The sequence below is a fragment of the Scyliorhinus canicula genome, chromosome 4 (assembly GCF_902713615.1).
Source record: "Scyliorhinus canicula chromosome 4, sScyCan1.1, whole genome shotgun sequence".
Taxonomy (NCBI): Eukaryota; Metazoa; Chordata; class Chondrichthyes; order Carcharhiniformes; family Scyliorhinidae; genus Scyliorhinus; species Scyliorhinus canicula.
This window is the reverse complement of record NC_052149.1, coordinates 225900421-225927092: the sequence shown is the minus strand read 5'-3', so window position 1 is coordinate 225927092 and position 26672 is coordinate 225900421. Positions and strand designations below refer to the sequence as shown.

At 48.6% G+C, this 26672-nt stretch overlaps 1 protein-coding gene across 8 annotated transcripts in view; it reads right to left on the bottom strand.

The window, feature by feature from the left end:
- Positions 1-26672, bottom strand: part of larp1 (La ribonucleoprotein 1, translational regulator) — a 206535-nt gene that overhangs the window by 28888 nt on the left and 150975 nt on the right. For all 8 annotated transcript variants that reach the window (XM_038796170.1, XM_038796165.1, XM_038796168.1 and 5 more), the window contains one exon: positions 3586-3743. In XM_038796170.1, the coding sequence (XP_038652098.1) occupies positions 3586-3743 (158 nt within the window). The remainder of the gene's footprint in view (positions 1-3585; positions 3744-26672) is intronic.

Below are 26672 nucleotides of genomic sequence, written 5' to 3'. Positions count from 1 at the left end.
CACTATCTTCTTCTTTCTCCCAATACCACAATGGCTTTTGTGTAATTGGTTCAATACAGGTTTTTGTAATTTTATGACTCTCATTCCCCAGAGGAGACATCCTGCCTATATGGGTAGCGTTAGTCTTCAGGTGGAATACGGCTTTAACTCAGGGTTTACTCCTGAGGTCTTGCCTCAAAGCACCATGTCCATTTCCTCAGAAAAGAGTGGGTCACCTAGGCTGTACGCCTTTACTTGCCCTGTGGTTATAGGAATATTATCTACCTACCTGCTTGAATTAGAAAATGTTTCAACACAAACTACAGAATCCCTGCAATGCAGGAGGCGACCATTCAGTACACTGAGTCTGCACTGACTCTCTGAAAGAGCATTCTACCTCGGCCCACTCCAATGCCCTATTGATCACAGCCAATTCACCTAACCTGAACATCTTTGAATTACTTATCAACAGGCTACCTGGTAAAGGGAACTGGAAAGACTATTTGTATTAGCATGAAGACTTGGCTGATGATATTTGATTGTATACATGTGTGCCAACAACAGCAACTAGCCTTTAAGCATTTTGCCTGACTCACTTCTTTGATTATCAACTTTACTGAGATACTCTTCATACTGCCCACATCCCTGTTGAAAACAATGGGCGTGATTCTCCGCAAATGCGGAGAGTCGTGAAGGCTGCCGTGAAACTGGCCGTGTTTCACGGCAGCCTCCGCGCCCCCTCCCGGGACCCGATTCTGCTCCCCGGTCGGGGCTAGCAGCGGGGCCCCGTGAACCTCGGCATCGCAGGCTTAGCGAACTTCGCTAAGCCCGCGCGCCAAGGGTAACGGCGGCTGACGCGCACGATGACGTCAGCCGCGCATGCGCGGATTGGACGGCTCCAACCCGCGCATGCGCGGATGACGTCATCATGCATATGCGTGAAACCCGCGCATGCGCGGGCTGTCATGCCCCTCAGCCGCCCCGCGGACTGAGCCAGCGGGGCGGCGGAGGAACAAAGAGTGCGCGGGATTCGGACCCTCTGCCCGCGATCGGTGCGGCCGTGCCAATCGGTGCCATGGTTCTCCAGAACGGCACATTGCGGCCGTTTTCACGAACGGTGAGAGCAGGTGTGTTTGCGTTCGTGAAAACGGCCGTAAAGGCCTGGGAACTCAGCCCATCGGATAGGGGAGAATCGCTGTTCGCCGTAAAAAAAACGGCGAGCAGCGATTCGTGTCGTGGGGGAGAGAGAATAGCGGGAGGTCAGGAAAAATGTCGGGAAGCCCCTCTCGCTATTCTCCGACCCGTCGTGGGGGGCGGAGAATCGCGCCCAATGTCCTGTTTCATCAGTTTTCCTAAGACCGGATTTGGAATCTGTCATGAGGCTTACTCCAGCCCAATTTAACCGGATCTTTTTCCAACAACGTTCTTCCAATCAGTGCCGGATAATTTCCTTTGACTAAGTGCAAGGAGAAATCTGCCATCTGCCCATTCAATAGTACTCTTACATCAACATGACCCCTCAACAGAACCACTTCTCCAGTGTAAATTTTGACACTAACTTCAAGGGTTTCAGAGAGATATATCAGTTTTTCTTTGTAAATAGTCTCCAACACCAGTGGGACCGCTGCCTCAGTATCCACCTCCATCAACCATCTATACTGGCTGTTCAGTGGAGAGTACCCATTTGTAGCACCAGCAATAGCTAATACATTGAACAACAACCCATCTAGGTCTTCAGACTGTGAATCGAATCTCTCCTCAAATCATTTTTGGACTACATGGAACCTTTTCCGGTTTGCCATTTAATTTATTCAGCTCTTCCTTTTTGCAACTTTTACCTGAAGTTTGTTTCTTTTTCCAACATGCGCGTGTTCAATGTGGTCCTTTTGCCCAATTTCTTAATGATGTCCAAGTATCATCAATCTGCTGCTGAATGTCCAATTTTAGCACACCTATGGCACGTGCAAGTGTTTGATTTTGGGTTTCAGCCAATACCGTGTGAATTTTTGTATTTGAACTCAAACTTTTGAGCTTCTTTGGCTGCTAATTCCATTGGATACAGCAACTTCCAAGGCTTTCTTTGAAGTCATGTTGCTTTTGGTTAGCAAGCGCTTTTGAATTGCCTCGCTCCTTAACCCACAGGCTAGTCTATCTCGAATGGTATTGTTTAATACATGTCCGAATTCACGGTATTCAGACAATCTTTTCAGTGTAGCTACAAACTGCAAACAATTCCCCTTCTTGTTGCTTTCACTTATGAAACCTAAGTCTTTCTGCGATGATTAGAGATTTTGGCAAATGGTAGACCTGGAAAGTTTCCACTATTTCTTCATAGGTTTTGTGCCTGGCTTTCTGGCAGCATACCCCTAATGCTTCCCCCTTCATAATGCTCAGGAATGCTGGGGCTTTTATATTTACCGCTATCTTGTTAGCTTGACCTAAATAATCAAACCATTCTGTATACCAGCTCCATCGTTCTGTATTCTCATCAAACGGTCCAACGGCCCCAAAAACATGCACCAATTTCTCCATGGAGCGACCTGCACGTGCACAATGTGCCATGAATTTTTTGCACTACGTTGCTTCCTTTCTCCCAAAACAGGGCACAACCAGAGCTCAGCCTGTTTCTCTGTGTGCTTTACAACGCCTCCAACTCTAAACGTGTTGTTGCAGAGCAATTGCTACTCACGACTACAGAGTTTGTTTCAGGCAGAGTGCATGGCGAACCTCTCTCCAAAGTTATTGTATTTGAATTTTCAGCGTTTCCTTCCGGGTGGCTGTAATCGTTGTGCGACTCTCTTGTCACCAGTTTTTGCGTGGCAACGATTTTCATTATTGTTTTTTCTTCTGTGATCGTTCGAGTGACATTGTTTGACTTCCTTGTCGCCAGTCTTTTTGTGTGGTGCTTGCAGAATTGATTTTAGGAGACTGTGGAGGTTGCAACAAAAACTAAGAGCTTTACTCAGGAGATGTTAACACTATGGGCTGCTATGTTACACTACCCAGTTACTTGCACAGTCAATCCAATGACTTCACAAGCATTCAAGTGTCCCTGTTCAGCTGCGGGTAAGGAATTACTGAAAATACTATAAATACACAACAGGAGGGACGAAGCTATTAAGATGAATTGAAAGAAAATGCTGGAAATTTCAAAATTAAAACATTGCTTTACCAAGAGGGTGAGCAAGGCTTTGGTGCAAGGTAGGACATGGGCAAGAGTCTAATGACCTCAAGATTGCAGCTGGCAGTATGTGGGAGACCAACCAGAAGTGTGTTGGCACAGCCAAATCTATAGGCCTCGCAAATGCATGAATGAGGGTTTCAGCAGCAGATGAAGTGAGGCACAGGTGAAGTATGGAGGTGGGAACAGAAGGTCTTAGTGACGGTGCGAACAAGTTCGTAAGCTCATCTCAGGGCAAAGCACGATACCAAGATTGCAAACAGTCTGGTTTAGTTTCAGACAGCTGCAAGGGAGAGGGAGACAGTAGCTCAGGAATAGTTGGGGTGGGGACCGAAAACAACGGTTTCAGTTCTCGCAACAATTAATTGGAGGAAATTATTGAGCATGTTGAAGTAGGGCTTGATGTCAGAACTCCTAACACCTACCGTTCAGGCATCTCCTGCGGAACTTGTGATAAACATGTTGTGTGAATCCGTTCTCCTTCAGCAATTCGTGTGAGGGATGTTGGAACTTGGGAAGAGACTGTGGGGTGCAACCGTAGCTTCCAGCGATCGGGATTCCCTCTGACGGGCTGGCATTGGAGCTGCCACAAAACACAAAATATACTGAACACCCAGTAAAATGGCAACACAAGTCTTAAAATTTTTATAATTGTGGGTTGTTACTCAAATTATCCACTGCCACACATTAGCATGAAGCTCAGTTTCTAGTGACCCCTTCGCTTTACTGCTGCACCAGATGTTTATCCCCTTAAAGTGATGTGGTCATTACTCCTCCACCTTTTTACTCTTCTGATGCTGCCACAGGCTTGACTCCTCCTTAAATAAGCCTGTAGCTTCCCTTGCCCCTCTCCTGGCATTCTCAGTCAAGGTCAGTCGAGGCACACAATGCTGCTGCCTTACAAGCAGCAACTCCAACTGCTCTCATCTAACCTCCTGTCCAGTACGCTGGCTACAGACTGACCTTGCCACCTTTGCTCTGTTAACTCATGGTTCAGTGCTGACCGTCTGCACAAGGCCAGTGGGAACAGCTACCGCCACCCCATCTCACCTCTCACTGCAGACGTTTTACTCACAGATGAACAAAGCCTTTGCAATCCATGAACTTATTGTGGATGATTGTACTGACTTTATGTCTACTTGGAAACCTAGCTGAGAGATGATAACCCCCCCAACTCAAGGCACCACTTTCCTTGGCTAGACCATCGTTGTGGGAACATGGCTGTACTCAAAAAATCACACCCAGGTACGTCCCCCTACTCATCTGGCACTTAGTTGTACTTTGAGCATCTCACTTTGTCCAGCCCCCTCAAAAATTATTTAAAATCTTGGTTCTTTATCACCCAAAGTACAATGCCAACGTTCTCATTTAGGTATCTTCTCTGGTTTCCTCTCAGTCTTCGCACCGAACGATTCTCACGCTCATTGACTTCAACCTTGTTCCGCAGGGTTCAATACTGGGACCTTTGCTGTCCGTAGTATATATAAATGGTATGGAGAAAAATGTAACTGGTCTGATTAGTAAGTTTCCAGACGACACAAAGGTTGATGGAATTGCAGATAGTGATGAGGACTGTCAGAGGATACAGCAGGATTTAGATCGTTTGAAGACTTGGGCAGAGAGATGGCAGATGGAGTTTAATCAGGACAAATGTGAGGTAATGCATTTTGGAAGGTCTAATGCAGGTAGGGAATATACAGTGAATGGTAGAACCCTCAAGAGTATTGACAGTCAGAGAGATCTTGGTGTACAGGTCCACAGGTCACTGAAAGGGACAACACAGGTGGAGAAGATAGTCAAGAAGGCATATGGCATGCTTGCCTTCATTGACCGGGGCATTGGGTATAAAAATTGGCAAGTCATGTTGCAGCTGCATAGAACCTTAGTTAGGCCACATTTGGAGTAGTGTTCCATTGTGGCCGCCACACTACCAGAAGGATGTGGAGGCTTTAGAGGGTGCAGAAGAGATTTACCAGGATGTTGCCTGGTATGGAGGGCATTAGCTATGAGGAGAGGTTGAATAAACTTGGTTTGTTCTCACTGGAACAAAGGAGGTTGAAGGGCGACCTGATAGTGGTCTACAAAATTATGAGGGGCATGGACAGAGTGGATAATAAGAGACTTTTTCCCAGGGTAGCGGGGTTAATTATTAGGGGGCATAGGTTTAAGGTGTGAGGGGCAAGGTTTAGAGGAGATGTACGAGGCAAGTTTTTTTTACACAGAAGGTAGTGGGTGCCTGGAACTCGCTGCCGGAGGAGGTGGTGGAAGTAGGGACGATAGCGATGTTTAAGGGGCATCTTGACAAATACATGATAGGATGGGAATAGAGGGATACGGACCCTCTAGAAGATTTTAGTTTAGACGGGCAGCATGGTCAGCGCAGTCTTGGAGGGCCAAAGGGTCTGTTTCTCTGCTGCACTTTTTTTTGTTCTTTGTTCAACCTCCATTCCATTCTCCCTCTTGAGTTCACCACCTCTTACCCTCCCTCAGTCTCTCCCTACATCTAAACTCCTCAGCCCACGTGCATCGCCACTCCCTTGACCTCATTGAATCATAAAATTCTTAAGGGCCTTGATATGGGAGGTGCTGAGAAAATGTTTCCTTGAGTGGAGAATCTGGAGCAAGGGGTCACAGCCTCAGAATGAGCGATTAAGGATTGAAACAAGGAGCAATTTCTTCATTCTAAAGGCTGTGAATCTGAAATATTCAAGCCAGGAGAGGAGTGATGCTCAGTCAGTAAATTTATCAAGATAAATCGATAGATTTTTTGGGTATTAAGGGAATTATGGGATATGGGACAGTGCAGAAAGGTTGAAAATTCAGTCCTGATCGTGTTCATTTGTTGGACTAGGATTGATGGGCCAACTGGTCTGCTCCAGCAACTATTTCTTATGTTCTTGCACCTCGCCACCCCCAAACCATTAATCAGAGATAAGACCACCTCCACCCCTTTGCTGCTCATAAGAATAGCCTAAACTCCTGGATTAGTGACAAATATCCTTCTATTCAAAACTGGCACAGGAATGTATCCTCATGGAATTTTTGACATATGTTCTCCACTCTAAATCCAATGAATTTAGGTGACCCCTGTATTAAATTCATAGGCACATCTTCGGCTGACTTTCTCCTGTTGGGCTTTTGATGAGAGAATTCATTTCATTTCAATTCAATTTAATTCACTTCGTTGTTAGTCTCAATCGCTGTACTTCGCGGTGTACGACCCGTCTTGTTATCCCTCTGCATTAATATGATCTTGCCCTCTTTTCCCCACTTACTGTGGTATCTCGTTGTTGGATTGATCTGGCATTTAAGCTCGAGACTGGTCCCTCAAATGTCCTGTTCCGAAATCTGTTCTGTACTGTTCTGCTTGTATTTACTCTGTCTGTACCCGTTTTACACCTATTCTTGTTGTTGGTTGCATTTTTTTTTAAATGGGGAGAAAACCTAATAAAATATATTCAAAAAAATACTATTTCCACCAATATAATTCCTCCTCTCCAAATCCTACCTCCTTTGGTACCCGTCCCTGGAAAAAACTCTCTCCAATTCACTAAGAACTGCACCATCAAGTCACAATTCTTCAGCCTTTGGTCCTCTGTTCACCTCGGCATTTCTGCACCTACTGATCTACACAACCACACTCTCACCTCCACTTTGATGCCATAGTCCCCAGTAAAAACATTACGCTCTCTCTCACCCAGGACATCCTCCCTGGTACAGCTCTCATATTTCCGCTCCCACACGTCAAGAAAAGTAGCCTCGAACTGATATGGCAGAAAGTAGGTTTTGTCTTCACTGTCAACCTCAACTTTTTTTGACACTGTCAAGGAATGTGAGCATCATTGGTTAGGCCAGCAAATGTTGCTCATCTCCAACTACCCTTAAGGTGCACCTTCTTGAACTGCTGGATTGAGGATTTTAACCCAGCAACAGCAAAGAGGCGATTAAAATAATATCTGGTCCTGCGCTCAGCTGAGAAAACCGTTTACTATTCCAGGATCACACAGAAGGAAAAGTTAAATGCCAATTTTTTTTCTCTATTGCAAGTAGCCGTATGAAATCGGCAACCCTCTTTCCTCCAACAATAAGTGCAAAGATCTCATGAACTCTGGCACTAACATTGAGACCACCCAATTTCTGCCCTTCCACTTACCTCACTTCCTTTAGTCAACCGGGCCAAACTTCTGCCAAATAATCCCCCCCCAAGCCCTCGACTCGGATCTTCCTCAGTTTCGCTCATCTCCCCTCGAGTCCCTCTCGTAGCTCATGTTGTACATTAGACCTACCTCTATGTGGCGCGATGCTCTGGATTTTTCAACCAAACCTTTCTACATCTCTTTCCTCCTTGAAGACGCTCCTTGAAAGCTAGCTCTTGGACCAAGATTTGGCTCACCTAACCTAATAGATCCTTCTGTGGCAATCATTCATATTTTGTTTTATAGTGTCCACAGAATGTCTTGGGACATTTAATTGCAATAAAGGTGCCGCATAAAAACAAGTTGTTACTTTCCCATTTCAACCTGTTCTTAAACATTCATAACTGAACTTACACATAGCCTGCTCCACTAAACAAACTCTCAATGAAGCAATTCCACTCAATAACAATACGAGACACCAACTACACTGACAAAGGACTGTAACATTACCGAAATCCCCCCCACTGTAATATTACTGAGATATCCCTGCTCACTGTAACACTACCCTGAGATCAATCGTCACGTAACACTACCCTCAGATCCACCCTTACTGTAACATAACCGAGATCCTAGTCACTGTAACATCACCCGGAGATCCCCATCACTGTAACATTACCCTGACATCCACCCTGAGTGTAACATCACAATGAGATCCCGCTCAGTGCAAGATCACCCTGAGATCTCCCCTCACTGTAACATTACCCTGAGATCTCCCCTCACTGTAACATTACCCGGAGATCTCCACTCACTGTAACATTCCCCTGAGATCTCCCCTCACTGTAACATTACCCTGAGATCTCCCCTCACTGTAACATTACCCGGAGCTCTCCCCTCACTGTAACATTACCCGGAGATCTCCCCTCACTGTAACATTACCCGGAGATCTCCCCTCACTGTAACATTACCCTGAGATTCCCCCTCACTGTAACATTACCCTGAGACTCCCCCCTCACTGTAACATTACCCTGATATTCCCCCTCACTGTAACATTACCCTGAGATTCCCCCTCACTGTAACATTACCCTGAGATCCCTCCTCACTGTAGATGCCCCCTCACTGGAACATCACCCTGAGATCTCGCCTCACAGTAACATTACCCCGAGTTCACCCCTCACAGTAACATTACCCTGACATCCCTCCTGTGTAACATTACCCTGACATCCCTCCTGTGTAACAATACCGAGATCCCTCCTCATTGTAGCATTTCCCTGAGATCTCCCCTCACTGTAACATTACCCTGAGATCCGCCCTCACTGTAACATTACCCAGAGATCTCCCCTCACTGTAACATTACCCTGAGATTCCACCTCACTGTAACATTACCCCGAGATTCCCTCATTGTAACATTACCCTGAGATCCCTCCTCACTGTAACATTATCCTGAGATCCCTCCTCATTGTAACATTACCCTGAGATCGCCCCTGACTGTAACATTACCCTGAGATCCCTCCTCAGTGTAACATTACCCTGAGATTCCCCCTCACGAACATTACCCTGAGACTCCCCATTTACTGTAACATCATCCGGAGATCCCTCCTCACGGTAACATTTCCCTGAGATTCCCCCTCACTGTAACATTACCCGGTGATCACCCCTCACTGTAACATTACCCCGAGATCTCCCCTCACTGTACCATACCCTGAGACTCCCCCCTCACTGTAACATTACCCTGAGATCGCCCCTCACTGTACCATACCCTGAGACTCCCCCCACACTGTAACATTACCCTGAGATCCCCTCACTGTAACATTACCCTAAGATCTCCCCTCACTGTAACCAAACCCTGAGATCTCCCCTCACTGTAACCTTACCCTGAGACTCCGCCCTCACTGTAACATTACCCTGAGATCCCCCCTCATTGTAACATTACCCTGAGATCCCTCCTCATTGTAACATTACCCTGAGATCGCCCCTCACTGTACCATACCCTGAGATCCCGCCTCACTAGCATTACCCTGAGATCCCCCCTCACTGTAACATTACCCCGAGATCCCCCCTCACTGTAACATTATCCTGAGATCCCCCCTCATTGTAACATTACCCTGAGATCCCTCCTCATTGTAACATTACCCTGAGATCCCTCCTGTTTAACATTATCCGGAGATCCCTCCTCACTGTAACATTACCCTGAGATCTCCCCTCACTGTAACATTACCCTGAGATCCCTCCTCACTGTAGATGCCCCCTCACTGGAACATCACCCTGAGATCTCGCCTCACAGTAACATTACCCTGAGTTCACCACTCACAGTAACATTACCCTGACATCCCTCCTGTGTAAAATTACCCTGAGATTCCCCCTCACTGCAACATTACCCTGAGATTCCCTCCTCACTGCCCGAGATCCCTCCTCACTGTAACATTACCCCGAGATCCCTCCTCACTGTAACATTACCCCGAGATCCCTCCTCACTGTAACATTACCGAAATTCCCTCCTCACTGTGACATTACTCCGAGATTCATCCTCACTGTAACATTACCGAGACTCCCCCCTCACTGTAACATTACCCCGAGATCCCTCCTCACTGTAACATTACCCTGAGATACCACCTCACTGTAACATTACGCTGAGATTCCACCTCACTGTAACATTACCCGGAGATCCTTCCTCACTGTAACATTACCCTGAGACTCCCTCCTCACTGTAACATTACCCTGAGACTCCCCCCTCACTGTAACATTACGCTGAGATTCCACCTCACTGTAACATTTCCCTGAGATTCCCCCTCACTGTAACATTACCCTGATATTCCCCCTCACTGTAACCTTAACCTGAGATTCCCCCTCACTGTAACCTTACCCTGAGACTCCCCCCTCACTGTAACATTACTCTGAGACTCCCCCCTCACTGTAATATTACCGAGATCCCTCCTCTCTGTAGATGCCCCCTCACTGGAACATCACCCTGAGATCTCGCCTCACAGTAACATTACCTCGAGTTCACCCCTCACAGTAACATTACCCTGACATCCCTCCTGTGTAACAATACCGAGATCCCTCCTCATTGTAACATTTCCCTGAGATCTCCCCTCACTGTAACATTACCCTGAGACTCCCCCCTCACTGTAACATTTCCCTGAGATTCCCCCCTCACTATCACATTACCCCGAGACTCCCCCCTCACAGTAACATTACCCTGAGATCCCTACTCACTGTAACATTACCCCGAGATCGCCCCTCACTAACATTACCATGAGATCTCCCCTCACTGTACCGTACCCTGAGATCCCACCTGAATGTAACATTACCCTGAGATCCCTCCTCACTGTAACATTTCCCTGAGATTCCCCCCTCACTGTAACATTACCCTTTGATCGCCCCTCACTAACATTACCCTGAGATTCCCCCTCACTGTAACATTACCGAGATTCCCCCTCACTGTAACATTACCCCGAGATCGCGTCTCACTAACATTACCCTGAGATTCGCCCTCACTGTAACATTACCCTGAGACTCCCCCCTCACTGTAACATTACCCTGAGATTCCACCTCACTGTAACATTTCCCTGAGATTCCCCCTCACTGTAACATTACCCTGAGACTCCCCCCTCACTGTAACATTACCCTGATATTCTCCCTCACTGTAACATTACCCCGAGATCCCTCCTCACTGTAACATAGCCTTAAATTGAGGGGTAATAGATATAGGACAGAGGTCAGAGGTGGGTTTTTTTACGCAAAGAGTGGTGAGGCCGTGGAATGCTCTACCTGCAACAGTAGTGAACACGCCAACATTGAGGGAATTAAAAAATTTATTGGATAAGCATATGGATGATAAGGGCATAGTGTAGGTTAGATGGTCTTTAGATTTTTTCCATGTCGGTGCAACATCGAGGGCCGAAGGGCCTGTACTGCGCTGTATCGTTCTATGTTCTATTACACTGAGATCCCTCCTCACTGTAACATTACCGAAATTCCCTCCTAACTGTGACATTACCCCGAGATTCATCCTCACTGTAACATTACCGAGACTCCCTCCTCACTGTAACATTACCCCGAGATCCCTCCTCACTGTAACATTACCCCGAGATCGCCCCTCACTAACATTATCCTGAGATTCCCCCTCACTGTAACATTACCCCGAGACTCCCCCCTCACTGTAACATTACCCTGAGATTCCCCCTCACTGTAACATTACCCTGATATTTCCCCTCACTGTAACATTGCCCTGAGATTCCCCCTCACTGTAACATTACCCGGAGACTCCCCCTCATTGTAACATTACCCTGAAATCCCACCTCAGTATATCCTTACCCTGAGATTCCCCCTCACTGTAACCTTACCCTGAGACTCCCCCCTCACTGTAACATTACCGTGAGATCCCTCCTCACTGTAGATGCCCCCTCACTGGAACATCCCCCTGAGATCTCGCCTCACAGTATTACCCCGAGTTCACCCCTCACAGTAACATTACCCTGACATCCCTCCTGTGTAACAATACCGAGATCCCTCCTCATTGTAACATTTCCCTGAGATCTCCCCTCACTGTAACATTAGCCTGAGATCCGCCCTCACTGTAACATTACCCTGAGATCGCCCCTCACTGTAACATTACCCAGAGATCGCCCCTCACTGTAACATTATCCTGAGATTCCCCCTCACTGTAACATTACCCTGAGATCCCCCCTCACTGTAACATTACCCAGAGATTCCCTCATTGTAACATTACCCTGAGATTCCTCCTCACTGGAACATTATCCTGAGATCCCTCCTCATTGTAACATTACCCTGAGATCGCCCCTGACTGTAACATTACCCTGAGATCCCTCCTCAGTGTAACATTATCCTGAGATTCCCCCTCACTAACATTACCCTGAGACTCCCCATTCACTGTAACATTATCCGGAGATCCCTCCTCACGATAACATTACCCTGAGACTCCCCCCTCACTGTAACATTACCCTGAGATCGCCCCTCACTGTACCATACCCTGAGACTCCCCCCTCACTGTAACATTACCCTGAGATCCCCTCACTGTAACATTACCCTGAGATCTCCCCTCACTGTAACCTTACCCTGAGATCTCCCCTCGCTGTAACCTTACCCTGAGACTCCGCCCTCACTGTAACATTACCCAGAGATCCCCCCTCATTGTAACATTACCCTGAGATCCCTCCTCATTGTAACATTACCCTGAGATCGCCCCTCACTGAACCATACCCTGAGATCCCCCCTCACTAGCATTACCCTGAGATCCGGCCTCACTGTAACATTACCGAGATCCCCCTCACTGTAACATTTCCCGGAGATCCCTCCTCACTAACATTACCCTGAGTTCACCCCTCACAGTAAAATTACCCTGACATCCCTCCTGTGTAACATTACCCTGAGATCCCCCCTCACTGTAACATTACCCTGAGATCGCCCCTCACTGTAACATTACCCTGAGATCCCTCCTCAGTGTAAAATTACCCTGAGATTCCCCCTCACTGCAACATTACCCTGAGATTCCCTCCTCACTGTAACATTACGCCGAGATCCCTCCTCACTGTAACATTACCCTGAGATCCCTCCTCACTGTAACATTACCCTGAATTTCCCCCCTCACTGTAACATTACCCTGAGACTCCCCCTCACTGTAACATTACCCTGAGACTCCCCCCTCACTGTAACATTTCCCTGAGATTCCCCCCTCACTATCACATTACCCCGAGACTCCCCCCTCACAGTAACATTACCCTGAGATCCCTCCTCACTGTAACATTACCCCGAGATCGCCCCTCACTAACATTACCATGAGATCTCCCCTCACTGTACCGTACCCTGAGATCCCACCTGAATGTAACATTACCCTGAGATCCCTCCTCACTGTAACATTTCCCTGAGATTCCCCCCTCACTGTAACATTACCCTTTGATCGCCCCCTCACTAACATTACCCTGAGATTCCCCCTCACTGTAACATTACCGAGATTCCCCCTCACTGTAACATTACCCCGAGATCGCGTCTCACTAACATTACCCTGAGATTCGCCCTCACTGTAACATTACCCTGAGACTCCCCCCTCACTGTAACATTACCCTGAGATTCCACCTCACTGTAACATTTCCCTGAGATTCCCCCTCACTGTAACATTACCCTGAGACTCCCCCCTCACTGTAACATTACCCTGATATTCTCCCTCACTGTAACATTACCCCGAGATCCCTCCTCACTGTAACATAGCCTTAAATTGAGGGGTAATAGATATAGGACAGAGGTCAGAGGTGGGTTTTTTTACGCAAAGAGTGGTGAGGCCGTGGAATGCTCTACCTGCAACAGTAGTGAACACGCCAACATTGAGGGAATTAAAAAATTTATTGGATAAGCATATGGATGATAAGGGCATAGTGTAGGTTAGATGGTCTTTAGATTTTTTCCATGTCGGTGCAACATCGAGGGCCGAAGGGCCTGTACTGCGCTGTATCGTTCTATGTTCTATTACACTGAGATCCCTCCTCACTGTAACATTACCGAAATTCCCTCCTAACTGTGACATTACCCCGAGATTCATCCTCACTGTAACATTACCGAGACTCCCTCCTCACTGTAACATTACCCCGAGATCCCTCCTCACTGTAACATTACCCCGAGATCGCCCCTCACTAACATTACCCTGAGATTCCCCCTCACTGTAACATTACCCCGAGACTCCCCCCTCACTGTAACATTACCCTGAGATTCCCCCTCACTGTAACATTACCCTGATATTTCCCCTCACTGTAACATTACCCTGAGATTCCCCCTCACTGTAACATTACCCGGAGACTCCCCCTCATTGTAACATTACCCTGAAATCCCACCTCAGTATATCCTTACCCTGAGATTCCCCCTCACTGTAACCTTACCCTGAGACTCCCCCCTCACTGTAACATTACCGTGAGATCCCTCCTCACTGTAGATGCCCCCTCACTGGAACATCCCCCTGAGATCTCGCCTCACAGTAACATTACCCCGAGTTCACCCCTCACAGTAACATTACCCTGACATCCCTCCTGTGTAACATCATCCGGAGATCCCTCCGCACGGTAACATTTCCCTGAGATTCCCCCTCACTGTAACATTACCCTGAGACTCCCCCCTCACTGTAACATTAGCCTGAGATTCCCCCTCACTGTAACATTACCCCGAGATTCCCCCCTCGCTGTAACATTACCCGGAGACTCCCCCTCACTGTAACATTACCCTGAGACTCCCCCCTCACTGTAACATTTCCCTGAGATTCCCCCCTCACTGTAACATTACCCCGAGACTCCCCCCTCACTGTAACATTACCCTGAGATCCCTCCTCACTGTAACATTACCCCGAGATCGCCCCTCACTAACATTACCCTGAGATCTCCCCTCACTGTACCGTACCCTGAGATCCCACCTCAATGTAACATTACCCTGAGATCCCTCCTCACTGTAACATTTCCCTGAGATTCCCCCCTCACTGTAACATTACCCTGAGATCGCCCCTCACTAACATTACCCTGAGATCGCCCCTCACTGTAACATTACCTGAGACCCCACCCCCCTCACTGTAACATTACCCCAGGATCTCTCCTCACTGTAACATGACCCCGAGATCCCCCCTCACTGTAACATTATCCCGTGATCCCCCCTCACTGTAACATTACCCCGAGATCCCCCCTCACTGTAACATTACCCCGAGATCTCCCCTCCCTGTAACATTATCCTGAGTCAACCCCTAACTGTAACATTACCCCGAGATCCCCCCTCATCGTAACATTACCCTGAGATCCCCTCTCACTGTAACATTTTCCTGTGACTCCCCCCTCACTGTAACATTACCGAGACTCCCCCCTCACTGTAACTTACCCTGAGATCCCCCCTCACTGTAACATTACCCTGAGAACCCCCCTCACTGTAACATTATCCAGATATCCCCCCTCACTGTAACATTGCCCCTAGATCCCCCCTCACTGTAACATTAGCCTGAGATCCCTCCTCATTGTAACATTATCCTGAGATCCCCCCACTGTAACATTTCCCGGAGATTCCTCCTCACTGTAATATTACCCTGAGATCGCCCCTCACTGTAACATTACCGAGATCTCCCCTCACTGTAACATTACCCTGAGATCCGCCCTCACTGTAACATTGCCCTGAGATCCCCCCTCACTGTAACATTTCCCGGAGATCCCTCCTCACTGTAACCTTACCCTGAGACTCCCCCCACACTGTAACATTACCCTGAGACGCCCCCCTCACTGTAACATTACCCTGAGATCCCTCCTCGCTGTAGATGCCCCCTCACTGGAACATCACCCTGAGATCTCGCCTCACAGTCACATTACCCCGTGTTCACCCCTCACAGTAACATTACCCTGACATCCCTCCTGTGTAACATTACCCTGATATCCCTCCTCATTGTAACATTTCCCGGAGATCCCTCCTCACTGTAACATTATCCTGAGACCCCCCCTCACTGTAACATTATCCTGAGATCCCCCCTCACTGTAACATTATCCTGAGATCCCCTCTCACTGTAACATTATCCCGAGATCCCCCCTCACTGTAACATTACCCTGAGATCCGCCCTCACTGTAACATTATCCGGAGATCCCCCCTCACTGTAACATTTCCCAGAGATCCCTCCTCACTGTAACCTTACCCTGAGATCCCTCCTCATTGTAACCTTACCCTGAGATTCCCCCTCACTGTAACCTTACCCTGAGACTCCCCCCTCACTCTAACATTACCCTGAGACTCCCCCCTCACTCTAACATTACCCTGAGATCCCTCCTCATTGTATATGCCCCCTCACTGGAACATCACCCAGAGATCTCGCCTCACAGTAACAGTACCCCGAGTTCACCCCTCACAGTAACATTACCCTGACATCCCTCCTCATTGTAACATTTCCCTGAGATCTCCCCTCATTGTAACATTACCCCGAGATCCGCCCTCACTGTAACATCACCCAGAGATCTCCCCTCACTGTAACATTACCCTGAGATTCCCCCTCACTGTAACCTTACCCTGGGACACCCCCTCACTGTAACATTACCCTGAGATCCCTCCTCACTGTATATGCCCCCTCACTGGAACATCACCCAGAGATCTCCCCTCACTGTAACATTACCCTGAGATTCCCCCTCACTGTAACATTACCCCGTGATTCCCTCATTGTAACATTACCGAGATCCCTCCTCACTGTAACATTATCCCGAGATCCCCCCTCACTGTAACATTATCTGAGATCCCCCCTCACTGCAACATTACCCTGAGATATCCCCTCACTGTAACATTACCCTGAGATATCCCCTCACTGTAACATTACCCTGAGATCCCCCCTCGCTGTATCATCGAGATCTCCCCTCACTGTAACATTATCCTAAGACTCCCCCCTCACTGCAACATTACCCCGAGATCCCCTCTCACTGTAGCATTACATTGAGACTCCCCTCTCATTGTAACATTACCCTGAGATCCCCCCTCACTGTAACATTATCGAGATCTCCGTTGATTGTAACATTATCCTGAGATCCCTCCTGATTGTAACATTACCCTGAGATCGCCCCACACTGTAACATTACCCTGAGATCCCTCCTCATTGTAACATTACCCTGAAATCGCCCCACACTGTAACATTACCCTGAGATCCCTCCTCAGTGTAACATTACCCTGAGATTCCACCTCACTAACATTACCCTGAGACTCCCCCCCTCACTGTAATATTACCTGGTGATCACCCCTCATTGTAACATTACCCGGAGATCTCCCCTCACTGTAACCTTACCCTGAGACTCCGCCCTCACTGTAACATTACCGAGATCCCCCCTCATTGTAACATTACCCTGAGATCCCCCTCACTGTAACATTACCCTGAGATCTCCCCTCACTGTAACCTTACCCTGAGACTCCGCCCTCACTGTAACATTACCGAGATCCCCCCTCATTGTAACATTACCCTGAGATCCCTCCTCATGGTAACATTACCCTGAGATCTCCCCTCACTGTAACATTACCCCGAGATCCCCCCTCATCGTAACATTACCCTGAGATCCCCTCTCACTGTAACATTTTCCTGTGACTCCCCCCTCACTGTAACATTACCGAGACTCCCCCCTCACTGTAACTTACCCTGAGATCCCCCCTCACTGTAACATTATCCTGAGATCCCCCCTCACTGTAACATTACCCTGAGAACCCCCCTCACTGTAACATTATCCTGATATCCCCCCTCACTGTAACATTGCCCCGAGATCCCCCCTCACTGTAACATTAGCCTGAGATCCCTCCTCATTGTAACATTATCCTGAGATCCCCCCTCACTGTAACATTTCCCGGAGATTCCTCCTCACTGTAACATTACCGAGATCTCCCCTCACTGTAACATTACCCTGAGATCCGCCCTCACTGTAACATTGCCCTGAGATCCCCCCTCACTGTAACATTTCCCGGAGATCCCTCCTCACTGTAACCTTACCCTGAGACTCCCCCCACACTGTAACATTACTCTGAGACGCTCCCCTCACTGTAACATTACCCTGAGATCCCTCCTCGCTGTAGATGCCCCCTCACTGGAACATCACCCTGAGATTCCCCCTCACTGGAACATCACCCTGAGATCCCCCCTCACTGTAACATTACCCTGAGATTCACCCTCACTGCAACATTACCCTGAGATTCCCTCCTCACTGTAACATTACGCCAAGATCCCTCCTCACTGTAACATTACCCTGAGATCCCTCCTCACTGTAACATTACCCTGATATTCCCCCTCACTGTAACATTACCCTGATATTCCCCTTCACTGTAACATTACCCTGAGATCCCACCTCAGTGTAACATTACCCTGAGATTCCCCCTCACTGTAACATTACCCTGAATTTCCCCCCTCACTGTAACATTACCCTGAGACTTCCCCTCACTGTAACATTACCCTGAGACTCCCCCCTCACTGTAACATTTCCCTGAGAATCCCCCCTCACTATCACATTACCCCGAGACTCCCCCCTCACAGTAACATTACCCTGAGATCCCTCCTCACTGTAACATTACCCCGAGATCGCCCCTCACTAACATTACCCTGAGATCTCCCCTCACTGTACCGTACCCTGAGATCCCACCTCAATGTAACATTACCCTGAGATCCCTCCTCACTGTAACATTTCCCTGAGATTCCCCCCTCACTGTAACATTACCCTGAGATCGCCTCTCACTAACATTACCCTGAGATTCCCCCTCACTGTAACATTACCCTGAGACTCCCCCCTCACTGTAACATTACCCTGAAATCCCACCTCAGTATATCCTTACCCTGAGATTCCCCCTCACTGTAACCTTACCCTGAGACTCCCCCCTCACTGTAACATTACCGTGAGATCCCTCCTCACTGTAGATGCCCCCTCACTGGAACATCCCCCTGAGATCTCGCCTCACAGTATTACCCCGAGTTCACCCCTCACAGTAACATTACCCTGACATCCCTCCTGTGTAACAATACCGAGATCCCTCCTCATTGTAACATTTCCCTGAGATCTCCCCTCACTGTAACATTAGCCTGAGATCCGCCCTCACTGTAACATTACCCTGAGATCGCCCCTCACTGTAACATTACCCAGAGATCGCCCCTCACTGTAACATTATCCTGAGATTCCCCCTCACTGTAACATTACCCTGAGATCCCCCCTCACTGTAACATTACCCAGAGATTCCCTCATTGTAACATTACCCTGAGATTCCTCCTCACTGGAACATTATCCTGAGATCCCTCCTCATTGTAACATTACCCTGAGATCGCCCCTGACTGTAACATTACCCTGAGATCCCTCCTCAGTGTAACATTATCCTGAGATTCCCCCTCACTAACATTACCCTGAGACTCCCCATTCACTGTAACATTATCCGGAGATCCCTCCTCACGATAACATTACCCTGAGACTCCCCCCTCACTGTAACATTACCCTGAGATCGCCCCTCACTGTACCATACCCTGAGACTCCCCCCTCACTGTAACATTACCCTGAGATCCCCTCACTGTAACATTACCCTGAGATCTCCCCTCACTGTAACCTTACCCTGAGATCTCCCCTCGCTGTAACCTTACCCTGAGACTCCGCCCTCACTGTAACATTACCCAGAGATCCCCCCTCATTGTAACATTACCCTGAGATCCCTCCTCATTGTAACATTACCCTGAGATCGCCCCTCACTGAACCATACCCTGAGATCCCCCCTCACTAGCATTACCCTGAGATCCGGCCTCACTGTAACATTACCGAGATCCCCCTCACTGTAACATTTCCCGGAGATCCCTCCTCACTAACATTACCCTGAGTTCACCCCTCACAGTAAAATTACCCTGACATCCCTCCTGTGTAACATTACCCTGAGATCCCCCCTCACTGTAACATTACCCTGAGATCGCCCCTCACTGTAACATTACCCTGAGATCCCTCCTCAGTGTAAAATTACCCTGAGATTCCCCCTCACTGCAACATTACCCTGAGATTCCCTCCTCACTGTAACATTACGCCGAGATCCCTCCTCACTGTAACATTACCCTGAGATCCCTCCTCACTGTAACATTACCCTGAATTTCCCCCCTCACTGTAACATTACCCTGAGACTCCCCCTCACTGTAACATTACCCTGAGACTCCCCCCTCACTGTAACATTTCCCTGAGATTCCCCCCTCACTATCACATTACCCCGAGACTCCCCCCTCACAGTAACATTACCCTGAGATCCCTCCTCACTGTAACATTACCCCGAGATCGCCCCTCACTAACATTACCATGAGATCTCCCCTCACTGTACCGTACCCTGAGATCCCACCTGAATGTAACATTACCCTGAGATCCCTCCTCACTGTAACATTTCCCTGAGATTCCCCCCTCACTGTAACATTACCCTTTGATCGCCCCCTCACTAACATTACCCTGAGATTCCCCCTCACTGTAACATTACCGAGATTCCCCCTCACTGTAACATTACCCCGAGATCGCGTCTCACTAACATTACCCTGAGATTCGCCCTCACTGTAACATTACCCTGAGACTCCCCCCTCACTGTAACATTACCCTGAGATTCCACCTCACTGTAACATTTCCCTGAGATTCCCCCTCACTGTAACATTACCCTGAGACTCCCCCCTCACTGTAACATTACCCTGATATTCTCCCTCACTGTAACATTACCCCGAGATCCCTCCTCACTGTAACATAGCCTTAAATTGAGGGGTAATAGATATAGGACAGAGGTCAGAGGTGGGTTTTTTTACGCAAAGAGTGGTGAGGCCGTGGAATGCTCTACCTGCAACAGTAGTGAACACGCCAACATTGAGGGAATTAAAAAATTTATTGGATAAGCATATGGATGATAAGGGCATAGTGTAGGTTAGATGGTCTTTAGATTTTTTCCATGTCGGTGCAACATCGAGGGCCGAAGGGCCTGTACTGCGCTGTATCGTTCTATGTTCTATTACACTGAGATCCCTCCTCACTGTAACATTACCGAAATTCCCTCCTAACTGTGACATTACCCCGAGATTCATCCTCACTGTAACATTACCGAGACTCCCTCCTCACTGTAACATTACCCCGAGATCCCTCCTCACTGTAACATTACCCCGAGATCGCCCCTCACTAACATTACCCTGAGATTCCCCCTCACTGTAACATTACCCCGAGACTCCCCCCTCACTGTAACATTACCCTGAGATTCCCCCTCACTGTAACATTACCCTGATATTTCCCCTCACTGTAACATTACCCTGAGATTCCCCCTCACTGTAACATTACCCGGAGACTCCCCCTCATTGTAACATTACCCTGAAATCCCACCTCAGTATATCCTTACCCTGAGATTCCCCCTCACTGTAACCTTACCCTGAGACTCCCCCCTCACTGTAACATTACCGTGAGATCCCTCCTCACTGTAGATGCCCCCTCACTGGAACATCCCCCTGAGATCTCGCCTCACAGTAACATTACCCCGAGTTCACCCCTCACAGTAACATTACCCTGACATCCCTCCTGTGTAACATCATCCGGAGATCCCTCCGCACGGTAACATTTCCCTGAGATTCCCCCTCACTGTAACATTACCCTGAGACTCCCCCCTCACTGTAACATTAGCCTGAGATTCCCCCTCACTGTAACATTACCCCGAGATTCCCCCCTCGCTGTAACATTACCCGGAGACTCCCCCTCACTGTAACATTACCCTGAGACTCCCCCCTCACTGTAACATTACCCCGAGACTCCCCCCTCACTGTAACATTACCCTGAGATCCCTCCTCACTGTAACATTACCCCGAGATCGCCCCTCACTAACATTACCCTGAGATCTCCCCTCACTGTACCGTACCCTGAGATCCCACCTCAATGTAACATTACCCTGAGATCCCTCCTCACTGTAACATTTCCCTGAGATTCCCCCCTCACTGTAACATTACCCTGAGATCGCCCCTCACTAACATTACCCTGAGATCGCCCCTCACTGTAACATTACCTGAGACCCCACCCCCCTCACTGTAACATTACCCCAGGATCTCTCCTCACTGTAACATGACCCCGAGATCCCCCCTCACTGTAACATTATCCCGTGATCCCCCCTCACTGTAACATTACCCCGAGATCCCCCCTCACTGTAACATTACCCCGAGATCTCCCCTCCCTGTAACATTATCCTGAGTCAACCCCTAACTGTAACATTACCCCGAGATCCCCCCTCATCGTAACATTACCCTGAGATCCCCTCTCACTGTAACATTTTCCTGTGACTCCCCCCTCACTGTAACATTACCGAGACTCCCCCCTCACTGTAACTTACCCTGAGATCCCCCCTCACTGTAACATTACCCTGAGAACCCCCCTCACTGTAACATTATCCAGATATCCCCCCTCACTGTAACATTGCCCCTAGATCCCCCCTCACTGTAACATTAGCCTGAGATCCCTCCTCATTGTAACATTATCCTGAGATCCCCCCACTGTAACATTTCCCGGAGATTCCTCCTCACTGTAATATTACCCTGAGATCGCCCCTCACTGTAACATTACCGAGATCTCCCCTCACTGTAACATTACCCTGAGATCCGCCCTCACTGTAACATTGCCCTGAGATCCCCCCTCACTGTAACATTTCCCGGAGATCCCTCCTCACTGTAACCTTACCCTGAGACTCCCCCCACACTGTAACATTACCCTGAGACGCCCCCCTCACTGTAACATTACCCTGAGATCCCTCCTCGCTGTAGATGCCCCCTCACTGGAACATCACCCTGAGATCTCGCCTCACAGTCACATTACCCCGTGTTCACCCCTCACAGTAACATTACCCTGACATCCCTCCTGTGTAACATTACCCTGATATCCCTCCTCATTGTAACATTTCCCGGAGATCCCTCCTCACTGTAACATTATCCTGAGACCCCCCCTCACTGTAACATTATCCTGAGATCCCCCCTCACTGTAACATTATCCTGAGATCCCCTCTCACTGTAACATTATCCCGAGATCCCCCCTCACTGTAACATTACCCTGAGATCCGCCCTCACTGTAACATTATCCGGAGATCCCCCCTCACTGTAACATTTCCCAGAGATCCCTCCTCACTGTAACCTTACCCTGAGATCCCTCCTCATTGTAACCTTACCCTGAGATTCCCCCTCACTGTAACCTTACCCTGAGACTCCCCCCTCACTCTAACATTACCCTGAGACTCCCCCCTCACTCTAACATTACCCTGAGATCCCTCCTCATTGTATATGCCCCCTCACTGGAACATCACCCAGAGATCTCGCCTCACAGTAACAGTACCCCGTGTTCACCCCTCACAGTAACATTACCCTGACATCCCTCCTCATTGTAACATTTCCCTGAGATCTCCCCTCATTGTAACATTACCCCGAGATCCGCCCTCACTGTAACATCACCCAGAGATCTCCCCTCACTGTAACATTACCCTGAGATTCCCCCTCACTGTAACCTTACCCTGGGACACCCCCTCACTGTAACATTACCCTGAGATCCCTCCTCACTGTATATGCCCCCTCACTGGAACATCACCCAGAGATCTCCCCTCACTGTAACATTACCCTGAGATTCCCCCTCACTGTAACATTACCCCGTGATTCCCTCATTGTAACATTACCGAGATCCCTCCTCACTGTAACATTATCCCGAGATCCCCCCTCACTGTAACATTATCTGAGATCCCCCCTCACTGCAACATTACCCTGAGATATCCCCTCACTGTAACATTACCCTGAGATATCCCCTCACTGTAACATTACCCTGAGATCCCCCCTCGCTGTATCATCGAGATCTCCCCTCACTGTAACATTATCCTAAGACTCCCCCCTCACTGCAACATTACCCCGAGATCCCCTCTCACTGTAGCATTACATTGAGACTCCCCTCTCATTGTAACATTACCCTGAGATCCCCCCTCACTGTAACATTATCGAGATCTCCGTTGATTGTAACATTATCCTGAGATCCCTCCTGATTGTAACATTACCCTGAGATCGCCCCACACTGTAACATTACCCTGAGATCCCTCCTCATTGTAACATTACCCTGAAATCGCCCCACACTGTAACATTACCCTGAGATCCCTCCTCAGTGTAACATTACCCTGAGATTCCACCTCACTAACATTACCCTGAGACTCCCCCCCTCACTGTAATATTACCTGGTGATCACCCCTCATTGTAACATTACCCGGAGATCTCCCCTCACTGTAACCTTACCCTGAGACTCCGCCCTCACTGTAACATTACCGAGATCCCCCCTCATTGTAACATTACCCTGAGATCCCCCTCACTGTAACATTACCCTGAGATCTCCCCTCACTGTAACCTTACCCTGAGACTCCGCCCTCACTGTAACATTACCGAGATCCCCCCTCATTGTAACATTACCCTGAGATCCCTCCTCATGGTAACATTACCCTGAGATCTCCCCTCACTGTAACATTACCCCGAGATCCCCCCTCATCGTAACATTACCCTGAGATCCCCTCTCACTGTAACATTTTCCTGTGACTCCCCCCTCACTGTAACATTACCGAGACTCCCCCCTCACTGTAACTTACCCTGAGATCCCCCCTCACTGTAACATTATCCTGAGATCCCCCCTCACTGTAACATTACCCTGAGAACCCCCCTCACTGTAACATTATCCTGATATCCCCCCTCACTGTAACATTGCCCCGAGATCCCCCCTCACTGTAACATTAGCCTGAGATCCCTCCTCATTGTAACATTATCCTGAGATCCCCCCTCACTGTAACATTTCCCGGAGATTCCTCCTCACTGTAACATTACCGAGATCTCCCCTCACTGTAACATTACCCTGAGATCCGCCCTCACTGTAACATTGCCCTGAGATCCCCCCTCACTGTAACATTTCCCGGAGATCCCTCCTCACTGTAACCTTACCCTGAGACTCCCCCCACACTGTAACATTACTCTGAGACGCTCCCCTCACTGTAACATTACCCTGAGATCCCTCCTCGCTGTAGATGCCCCCTCACTGGAACATCACCCTGAGATTCCCCCTCACTGGAACATCACCCTGAGATCCCCCCTCACTGTAACATTACCCTGAGATTCACCCTCACTGCAACATTACCCTGAGATTCCCTCCTCACTGTAACATTACGCCAAGATCCCTCCTCACTGTAACATTACCCTGAGATCCCTCCTCACTGTAACATTACCCTGATATTCCCCCTCACTGTAACATTACCCTGATATTCCCCTTCACTGTAACATTACCCTGAGATCCCACCTCAGTGTAACATTACCCTGAGATTCCCCCTCACTGTAACATTACCCTGAATTTCCCCCCTCACTGTAACATTACCCTGAGACTTCCCCTCACTGTAACATTACCCTGAGACTCCCCCCTCACTGTAACATTTCCCTGAGAATCCCCCCTCACTATCACATTACCCCGAGACTCCCCCCTCACAGTAACATTACCCTGAGATCCCTCCTCACTGTAACATTACCCCGAGATCGCCCCTCACTAACATTACCCTGAGATCTCCCCTCACTGTACCGTACCCTGAGATCCCACCTCAATGTAACATTACCCTGAGATCCCTCCTCACTGTAACATTTCCCTGAGATTCCCCCCTCACTGTAACATTACCCTGAGATCGCCTCTCACTAACATTACCCTGAGATTCCCCCTCACTGTAACATTACCCTGAGACTCCCCCCTCACTGTAACATTACCCTGAGATTCCACCTCACTGTAACATTTCCCGGAGATTCCTCCTCACTGTAACCTTACCCTGAGACTCCCCCCACACTGTAACATTACCCTGAGACTCCCCCCTCACTGTAACATTTCCCTAAGATCCCTCCTCGCTGTAGATGCCCCCTCACTGGAACATCACCCTGAGATCTCGCCTCACAGTAACATTACCCCGAGTTCACCCCTCACAGTAACATTACCCTGACATCCCTCCTGTGTAACATTACCCTGACATCCCTCCTGTGTAACATTACCCTGAGATCCCTCCGCACGGTAACATTATCCTGAGACCCCCCCTCACTGTAACATTATCCTAAGATCCCCCCTCACTGTAACATTATCCTGAGATCCCCTCTCACTGTAACATTATCCTGAGATCCCCCCTCATTGTAACATTATCCTGAGATCCCCTCTCACTGTAACATTATCCTGAGATCTCCCCTCACTGTAACATTACCCTGAGATTCCCCCTCACTGTAACATTATCCTGAGATCCCCTCTCACTGTAACATTATCCTGAGATCTCCCCTCACTGTAACATTACCCTGAGATTCCCCCTCACTGTAACATTACCCTGAGACCCCCCCTCACTGTAACATTTCCCAGAGATCCCCCCTCACTGTAACATTACCCTGAGATCCTCCCTCACTGTAACATTATCCTGAGATCCCCCCTCACTGTAACATTGCCCCGAGATCCCCCCTCACTGTAACATTATCCGGAGGTCCCCCCTCACTGTAACATTTCCCAGAGATCCCTCCTCACTGTAACCTTACCCTGAGATCCCTCCTCATTGTAACCTTACCCTGAGATTCCCCCCCACTGTAACCTTACCCTGGGACACTCCCTCACTGTAACATTACCATGAGATCCCTCCTCACTGTATATGCCCCCTCACTGGAACATCACCCAGAGATCTCCCCTCACTGTAACATTACCCTGAGATTCCCCCTCACTGTAACATTACCCCGTGATTCCCTCATTGTAACATTACCGAGATCCCTCCTCACTGTAACATTATCCCGAGATCCCCCCTCACTGTAACATTACCCTGAGATCCCCCCTCACTGTAACATTATCCTGAGATCCCCCCTCACTGTAACATTA